The following is an 8696-nucleotide window of genomic DNA, read 5'->3' on the forward strand; positions in this document are numbered from 1 at the left end:
CAAAAGGCGAGAAGCGATAAGGAAAATCCGCAGAGGAAGGGCCTAAATGCTTGCAGCGTGTGCGCTCCACATGTGGGAGTGACACACGGTGGTACGGGCCGATATGGCAACAGGCGACCGTCGAAAACATCGCAAAAGCAAGTGCCGGAAGGAACGACAATTCACGAGAGCACTCGGCAACAGCCCAGTACTACCCTCCATGTCGAAGAGAAAACTGCGAGTCCCATTTGAACGCCGCTAGCTGCCAGGGCAGTGGAGAAGCCGAGAGGCCGCCCCACAGCAGCGCCAGGCCGGCGCGAGCTACACCGGCGCGAGGCCGGCGCGAGCTACACCTAGTCGAATGCTCCCATCGTCAACCGCCCACTGCATATGTGTGTGTACACACGTATTCTGCGTGCGTGCGGCGGCGACGACGACGTTCGCGAGGAGCTAAGGATATAACTCCCAAAAAATTTTAATAAAATAATCTGTGGCCGGACCATTAGAGACGCCAACGAGGCATCTGAAGGCACCGTTCTGTGCCCCCATAAATTACCAGCCCAGTGTAATGCGGCTGCAAGAGCGGTCCGGCTAACCGCAAAAAAAAAAAAAAAAAAAAAAAAAATAAATACTTATTATAATCTTAAATTAATTAAAACAATACGTGCTGTGTAAGCAGCTAACTACTGGGCACATCGAGAACTACGACAAGTTTTGCAACCAGCGGAATATCTGATCACTGCAGAATATTAAACCATTTCAGGCTGTGTTTTAATTAATTTTAGGTGGGCCGGATCCCGGCGGTACTGCAATGCCGGGCCAACCCGCGACAGAGGTGGAGCAAGCCCCTAGCACTCCGTCATGAGCCAAAAATGAGTTTAATATTCTGGTCCTGCGATGCAGGACGTATCAGATATTAAGCTGATAAGAACAGATACTACACTTTTGATCTAGCCAAAAGGCCGAGAAGCGATAAGGAAAATCCGCAGAGGAAGGGCCTAAATGCTTGCAGCGTGTGCGCTCCACATGTGGGAGTGACACACGGTGGTACGGGGCCGATATGGCAACAGGCGACCGTCGAAAACATCGCAAAAGCAAGTGCCGGAAGGAACGACAATTCACGAGAGCACTCGGCAACAGCCCAGTAACTACCCTCCATGTCGAAGAGATAACTGCGAGTCCCATTTTGAACGCCGCTAGCTGCCAGGGCAGTGGAGAAGCCGAGAGGCCGCCCCACAGCAGCGCCAGGCCGGCGCGAGCTACACCGGCGCGAGGCCGGCGCGAGCTACACCTAGTCGAATGCTCCATCGTCCAACCGCCCACTGCATATGTGTGTGTACACACGTATTCTGCGTGCGTGCGGCGCGACGACGACGTTCGCGAGGAGCTAAGGATATAACTCCAAAAAATTTTAATAAAATAATCTGTGCCGGACCATTAGAGACGCCAACGAGGCATCTGAAGGCACCGTTCTGTGCCCCCATAAATTACCAGCCCAGTGTAATGCGGCTGCAAGAGCGGTCCGGCTAACCGCAAAAAAAAAAAAAAAAAAAAAAAAAAATACTTATTATAATCTTAAATTAATAAAACAATACGTGCTGTGTAAGCAGCTAACTACTGGGCACATCGAGAACTACGACAAGTTTTGCCACCAGCGGAATATCTGATCACTGCAGAATATTAAACCATTTCAGGCTGTGTTTAATTAATTTTAGGTGGGCCGATCCCGGCGGTACTGCAATGCCGGGCCAACCCGCGACAGAGGTGGAGCAAGCCCCTAGCACTCCGTCATGAGCCAAAAATGAGTTTAATATTCTGGTCCTGCGATGCAGGACGTATCAGATATTAAGCTGATAAGAACAGATACTACACTTTGATCTTAGCCAAAAGGCCGAGAAGCGATAAGGAAAATCCGCAGAGGAAGGGCCTAAATTGCTTGCAGCGTGTGCGCTCCACATGTGGGAGTGACACACGGTGGTACGGGCCGATATGGCAACAGGCGACCGTCGAAACATCGCAAAAGCAAGTGCCGGAAGGAACGACAATTCACGAGAGCACTCGGCAACAGCCCAGTACTACCCCTCCATGTCGAAGAGAAAACTGCGAGTCCCATTTGAACGCCGCTAGCTGCCAGGCAGTGGAGAAGCCGAGAGGCCGCCCCACAGCAGCGCCAGGCCGGCGCGAGCTACACCGCGCGAGGCCGGCGCGAGCTACACCTAGTCGAATGCTCCCATCGTCAACCGCCCACTGCATATGTGTGTGTACACACGTATTCTGCGTGCTTGCGGCGGCGACGACGACGTTCGCGAGGAGCTAAGGATATAACTCCAAAAAATTTTAATAAAATAATCTGTGGCCGGACCATTAGAGACGCCAACGAGGCATCTGAAGGCACCGTTCTGTGCCCCCATAAATTACCAGCCCAGTGTAATGCGGCTGCAAGAGCGGTCCGGCTAACCGCAAAAAAAAAAAAAAAAAAAAAAAAAAAAATACTTATTATAATCTTAAATTAATTAAAACAATACGTGCTGTGTAAGCAGCTAACTACTGGGCACATCGAGAACTACGACAAGTTTTGCAACCAGCGGAATATCTGATCACTGCAGAATATTAAACCATTTCAGGCTGTGTTTTAATTAATTTTAGGTGGGCCGATCCCGGCGGTACTGCAATGCCGGGCCAACCCGCGACAGAGGTGGAGCAAGCCCCTAGCACTCCGTCATGAGCCAAAAATGAGTTTAATATTCTGGTCCTGCGATGCAGGACGTATCAGATATTAAGCTGATAAGAACAGATACTACAACTTTGATCTTAGCCAAAAGGCCGAGAAGCGATAAGGAAAATCCGCAGAGGAAGGGCCTAAATGCTTGCAGCGTGTGCGCTCCACATGTGGGAGTGACACACGGTGGTACGGGCCGATATGGCAACAGGGCGACCGTCGAAAACATCGCAAAAGCAAGTGCCGGAAGGAACGACAATTCACGAGAGCACTCGGCAACAGCCCAGTACTACCCTCCATGTCGAAGAGAAAACTGCGAGTCCCATTTGAACGCGCCTAGCTGCCAGGGCCAGTGGAGAAGCGAGAGGCCGCCCCACAGCAGCGCCAGGGCCGGCGCGAGCTACACCGGCGCGAGGCCGGCGCGAGCTACACCTAGTCGAATGCTCCCATCGTCAACCGCCCACTGCATATGTGTGTGTACACACGTATTCTGCGTGCGTGCGGCGGCGACCGACGACGTTCGCGAGGAGCTAAGGATATAACTCCAAAAAATTTTAATAAAATAATCTGTGGCCGGACCATTAGAGACGCCAACGAGGCATCTGAAGGCACCGTTCTGTGCCCCCATAAATTACCAGCCCAGTGTAATGCGGCTGCAAAGCGGTCCGGCTAACCGCAAAAAAAAAAAAAAAAAAAAAAAAAAAAAATACTTATTATAATCTTAAATTAATTAAAACAATACGTGCTGGGTAAGCAGCTAACTACTGGGCACATCGAGAACTACGACAAGTTTGCAACCAGCGGAATATCTGATCACTGCAGAATATTAAACCATTTCAGGCTGTGTTTTAATTAATTTTAGGTGGGCCGATCCCGGCGGTACTGCAATGCCGGGCCAACCCGCGACAGAGGTGGAGCAAGCCCCTAGCACTCCGTCATGAGCCAAAAATGAGTTTAATATTCTGGTCCTGCGATGCAGGACGTATCAGATATTAAGCTGATAAGAACAGATACTACACACTTTGATCTTAGCCAAAAGGCCGAGAAGCGATAAGGAAAATCCGCAGAGGAAGGGCCTAAATGCTTGCAGCGTGTGCGCTCCACATGTGGGAGTGACACACGGTGGTACGGGCCGATATGGCAACAGGCGACCGTCGAAAACATCGCAAAAGCAAGTGCCGGAAGGAACGACCAATTCACGAGAGCACTCGGCAACAGCCCAGTACTACCCTCCATGTCCGAAGAGAAAACTGCGAGTCCCATTTGAACGCCGCTAGCTGCCAGGGCAGTGGAGAAGCCGAGAGGCCGCCCCACAGCAGCGCCAGGCCGGCGCGAGCTACACCGGCGCGAGGCCGGCGCGAGCTACACCTAGTCGAATGCTCCCATCGTCAACCGCCCACTGCATATGTGTGTGTACACACGTATCTGCGTGCGTGCGGCGGCGACGACGACGTCGCGAGGAGCTAAGGATATAACTCCAAAAAATTTTAATAAAATAATTGTGGCCGGACCATTAGAGACGCCAACGAGGCATCTGAAGGCACCGTTCTGTGCCCCCATAAATTACCAGCCCAGTGTAATGCGGCTGCAAGAGCGGTCCGGCTAACCGCAAAAAAAAAAAAAAAAAAAAAAAAAAATACTTATTATAATCTTAAATTAATTAAAACAATACGTGCTGTGTAAGCAGCTAACTACCTGGGCACATCGAGAACTACGACAAGTTTTGCCACCAGCGGAATATCTGATCACTGCAGAATATTAAACCATTTCAGGCTGTGTTTTAATTAATTTTAGGTGGGCCGATCCCGGCGGTACTGCAATGCCGGGCCAACCCGCGACAGAGGTGGAGCAAGCCCCTAGCACTCCGTCATGAGCCAAAAATGAGTTTAATATTCTGGTCCTGCGATGCAGGACGTATCAGATATTAAGCTGATAAGAACAGATACTACACTTTGATCTTAGCCAAAAGGCCGAGAAGCGATAAGGGAAAATCCGCAGAGGAAGGGCCTAAATGCTTGCAGCGTGTGCGCTCCACATTGGGAGTGACACACGGTGGTACGGGCCGATATGGCAACAGGCGACCGTCGAAAACATCGCAAAAGCAAGTGCCGGAAGAACGACAATTCACGAGAGCACTCGGCAACAGCCCAGTACTACCCTCCATGTCGAAGAGAAAACTGCGAGTCCCATTTGAACGCCGCTAGCTGCCAGGGCAGTGGAGAAGCCGAGAGGCCGCCCCACAGGCAGCGCCAGGCCGGCGCGAGCTACACCGGCGCGAGGCCGGCGCGAGCTACACCTAGGTCGAATGCTCCCATCGTCAACCGCCCACTGCATATGTGTGTGTACACACGTATTCTGCGTGCGTGCGGCGGCGACGACGACGTTCGCGAGGAGCTAAGGATATAACTCCAAAAAATTTTAATAAAATAATCTGTGGCCGGACCATTAGAGACGCCAACGAGCATCTGAAGGCACCGTTCTGTGCCCCCATAAATTACCAGCCCAGTGTAATGCGGCTGCAAGAGCGGTCCGGCTAACCGCAAAAAAAAAAAAAAAAAAAAAAAAAAAAATACTTATTATAATCTTAAATTAATTAAAACAATACGTGCTGTGTAAGGCAGCTAACTACTGGGCAACATCGAGAACTACGACAAGTTTTGCCACCAGCGGAATATCTGATCACTGCAGAATATTAAACCATTTCAGGCTGTGTTTTAATTAATTTTAGGTGGGGCCGATCCCGGCGGTACTGCAATGCCGGGGCCAACCCGCGACAGAGGTGGAGCAAGCCCCCTAGCACTCCGTCATGAGCCAAAAATGAGTTTAATATTCTGGTCCTGCGATGCAGGACGTATCAGATATTAAGCTGATAAGAACAGATACTACACTTTGATCTAGCCAAAAGGCCGAGAAGCGATAAAGGAAAATCCGCAGAGGAAGGGCCTAATGCTTGCAGCGTGTGCGCTCCACATGTGGGAGTGACACACGGTGTACGGGCCGATATGGCAACAGGCGACCGTCGAAAACATCGCAAAAGCAAGTGCCGGAAGGAACGACAATTCACGAGAGCACTCGGCAACAGCCCAGTACTACCCTCCATGTCGAAGAGAAAACTGCGAGTCCCATTTGAACGCCGCTAGCTGCCAGGGCAGTGGAGAAGCCGAGAGGCCGCCCCACAGCAGCGCCAGGCCGGCGCGAGCTACACCGGCGCGAGGCCGGCGCGAGCTACACCTAGTCGAATGCTCCATCGTCAACCGCCCACTGCATATGTGTGTGTACACACGTATTCTGCGTGCGTGCGGCGGCGACGACGACGTTCGCGAGGAGCTAAGGATATAACTCCAAAAAATTTTAATAAAATAATCTGTGGCCGGACCATTAGAGACGCCAACGAGGCATCTGAAGGCACCGTTCTGTGCCCCCATAAATTACCAGGCCCAGTGTAATGCGGCTGCAAGAGCGGTCCGGCTAACCGCAAAAAAAAAAAAAAAAAAAAAAAAAAATACTTATTATAATCTTAAATTAATTAAACAATACGTGCTGTGTAAGCAGCTAACTACTGGGCACATCGAGAACTACGACAAGTTTTGCAACCAGCGGAATATCTGATCACTGCAGAATATTAAACCATTTCAGGCTGTGTTTTAATTAATTTTAGGTGGGCCGATCCCGGCCGGTACTGCAATGCCGGGCCAACCCGCGACAGAGGTGGAGCAAGCCCCTAGCACTCCGTCATGAGCCAAAAATGAGTTTAATATTCTGGTCCTGCGATGCAGGACGTATCAGATATTAAGCTGATAAGAACAGATACTACACTTTGATCTTAGCCAAAAGGCCGAGAAGCGATAGGAAAATCCGCAGAGGAAGGGCCTAAATGCTTGCAGCGTGTGCGCTCCACATGTGGGAGTGACACACGGTGGTACGGGCCGATATGGCAACAGGCGACCGTCGAAAACATCGCAAAAGCAAGTGCCGGAAGGAACGACAATTCACGAGAGCACTCGGCAACAGCCCAGTACTACCCTCCATGTCGAAGAGAAAACTGCGAGTCCCATTTGAACGCCGCTAGCTGCCAGGGCAGTGGAGAAGCCGAGAGGCCGCCCCACAGCAGCGCCAGGCCGGCGCGAGCTACACCGGCGCGAGGCCGGCGCGAGCTACACCTAGTCGAATGCTCCCATCGTCAACCGCCCACTGCATATGTGTGTGTACACACGTATTCTGCGTGCGTGCGGCGGCGACGACGACGTTCGCGAGGAGCTAAGGATATAACTCCAAAAAATTTTAATAAAATAATCTGTGGCCGGACCATTAGAGACGCCAACGAGGCATCTGAAGGCACCGTTCTGTGCCCCCATAAATTACCAGCCCAGTGTAATGCGGCTGCAAGAGCGGTCCGGCTAACCGCAAAAAAAAAAAAAAAAAAAAAAAAAAAATACTTATTATAATCTTAAATTAATTAAAACAATACGTGCTGTGTAAGCAGCTAACTACTGGGCACATCGAGAACTACGACAAGTTTTGCAACCAGCGGAATATCTGAATCACTGCAGAATATTAAACCATTTCAGGCTGTGTTTTAATTAATTTTAGGTGGGCCGATCCCGGCGGTACTGCAATGCCGGGCCAACCCGCGACAGAGGTGGAGCAAAGCCCCTAGCACTCCGTCATGAGCCAAAAATGAGTTTAATATTCTGGTCCTGCGATGCAGGACGTATCAGATATTAAGCTGATAAGAACAGATACTACACTTTGATTCTTAGCCAAAAGGCGAGAAGCGATAAGGAAAATCCGCAGAGGAAGGGCCTAAATGCTTGCAGCGTGTGCGCTCCACATGTGGGAGTGACACACGGTGGTACGGGCCGATATGGCAACAGGCGACCGTCGAAAACATCGCAAAAGCAAGTGCCGGAAGGAACGACAATTCACGAGAGCACTCGGCAACAGCCCAGTACTACCCTCCATGTCGAAGAGAAAACTGCGAGTCCCATTTGAACGCCGCTAGCTGCCAGGGCAGTGGAGAAGCCGAGAGGCCGCCCCACAGCAGCGCCAGGCGGCGCGAGCTACACCGGCGCGAGGCCGGCGCGAGCTACACCTAGTCGAATGCTCCCATCGTCAACCGCCCACTGCATATGTGTGTGTACACACGTATTCTGCGTGCGTGCGGCGGCGACGACGACGTTCGCGAGGAGCTAAGGATATAACTCCAAAAAATTTTAATAAAATAATCTGTGGCCGGACCATTAGAGACGCAACGAGGCATCTGAAGGCACCGTTCTGTGCCCCCATAAATTACCAGCCCAGTGTAATGCGGCTGCAAGAGCGGTCCGGCTACCGCAAAAAAAAAAAAAAAAAAAAAAAAAAAAAATACTTATTATAATCTTAAATTAATTAAAACAATACGTGCTGTGTAAGCAGCTAACTACTGGGCACATCGAGAACTACTGACAAGTTTTGCACCAGCGGAATATCTGATCACTGCAGAATATTAAACCATTTCAGGCTGTGTTTTAATTAATTTTAGGTGGGCCGATCCCGGCGGGTACTGCAATGCCGGGCCAACCCGCGACAGAGGTGGAGCAAGCCCCTAGCACTCCGTCATGAGCCAAAAATGAGTTTAATATTCTGGTCCTGCGATGCAGGACGTATCAGATATTAAGCTGATAAGAACAGATACTTACACTTTGATCTTAGCCAAAAGGCCGAGAAGCGATAAGGAAAATCCGCAGAGGAAGGGCCTAAATGCTTGCAGCGTGTGCGCTCCACATGTGGGAGTGACACACGGTGGTACGGGCCGATATGGCAACAGGCGACCGTCGAAAACAATCGCAAAAGCAAGTGCCGGAAGGAACGACAATTCACGAGAGCACTCGGCAACAGCCCAGTACTACCCTCCATGTCGAAGAGAAAACTGCGAGTCCCATTTGAACGCCGCTAGCTGCCAGGGGCAGTGGAGAAGCCGAGAGGCCGCCCCACAGCAGCGCCAGGCCGGCGCGAGCTA

The 8696-nt window shown here is 50.9% G+C and overlaps 1 protein-coding gene and 10 non-coding genes across 11 annotated transcripts in view; 1 reads left to right on the forward strand and 10 right to left on the reverse strand.

Moving 5' to 3' along the window:
- The window catches only part of LOC126096206 (U2 spliceosomal RNA), a 191-nt gene extending 173 nt beyond the window's left edge, over nt 1-18 (reverse strand). The window contains exon 1 of the small nuclear RNA XR_007522041.1: nt 1-18. This exon is cut by the window's left edge and continues 173 nt beyond it. This is a non-coding gene — a small nuclear RNA (U2 spliceosomal RNA).
- Nucleotides 19-759: 741 nt separating this feature from the next.
- Nucleotides 760-953, reverse strand: LOC126096195 (U2 spliceosomal RNA). Its single transcript, XR_007522040.1, has one exon. It is a non-coding gene; the product is annotated as a U2 spliceosomal RNA (small nuclear RNA).
- A 736-nt stretch (nt 954-1689) lies between these two features.
- Nucleotides 1690-1882, reverse strand: LOC126096106 (U2 spliceosomal RNA). Its single transcript, XR_007522033.1, has one exon. It is a non-coding gene; the product is annotated as a U2 spliceosomal RNA (small nuclear RNA).
- A 738-nt stretch (nt 1883-2620) lies between these two features.
- Nucleotides 2621-2814, reverse strand: LOC126096173 (U2 spliceosomal RNA). The gene has a single exon (XR_007522038.1). It is a non-coding gene; the product is annotated as a U2 spliceosomal RNA (small nuclear RNA).
- A 741-nt stretch (nt 2815-3555) lies between these two features.
- On the reverse strand, nt 3556-3750 carry LOC126096139 (U2 spliceosomal RNA). Its single transcript, XR_007522036.1, has one exon. It is a non-coding gene; the product is annotated as a U2 spliceosomal RNA (small nuclear RNA).
- Nucleotides 3751-4487: 737 nt separating this feature from the next.
- LOC126096117 (U2 spliceosomal RNA) lies at nt 4488-4680 on the reverse strand. Its single transcript, XR_007522034.1, has one exon. It is a non-coding gene; the product is annotated as a U2 spliceosomal RNA (small nuclear RNA).
- An 85-nt stretch (nt 4681-4765) lies between these two features.
- LOC126184654 (calphotin-like) overlaps nt 4766-8696 on the forward strand; it is a 137231-nt gene continuing 133300 nt past the window's right edge. The window contains exon 1 of the mRNA XM_049927175.1: nt 4766-4998. Coding sequence (XP_049783132.1) covers nt 4766-4998 — 233 coding nt within the window. The remainder of the gene's footprint in view (nt 4999-8696) is intronic.
- LOC126096217 (U2 spliceosomal RNA) lies at nt 5423-5616 on the reverse strand. The gene has a single exon (XR_007522042.1). It is a non-coding gene; the product is annotated as a U2 spliceosomal RNA (small nuclear RNA).
- On the reverse strand, nt 6352-6545 carry LOC126096150 (U2 spliceosomal RNA). The gene has a single exon (XR_007522037.1). It is a non-coding gene; the product is annotated as a U2 spliceosomal RNA (small nuclear RNA).
- Nucleotides 7284-7477, reverse strand: LOC126096228 (U2 spliceosomal RNA). The gene has a single exon (XR_007522043.1). It is a non-coding gene; the product is annotated as a U2 spliceosomal RNA (small nuclear RNA).
- Nucleotides 8215-8409, reverse strand: LOC126096184 (U2 spliceosomal RNA). The gene has a single exon (XR_007522039.1). It is a non-coding gene; the product is annotated as a U2 spliceosomal RNA (small nuclear RNA).

Source organism: Schistocerca cancellata, chromosome 1, assembly GCF_023864275.1.
Source record: "Schistocerca cancellata isolate TAMUIC-IGC-003103 chromosome 1, iqSchCanc2.1, whole genome shotgun sequence".
In the NCBI taxonomy this organism is placed as follows: Eukaryota; Metazoa; Arthropoda; class Insecta; order Orthoptera; family Acrididae; genus Schistocerca; species Schistocerca cancellata.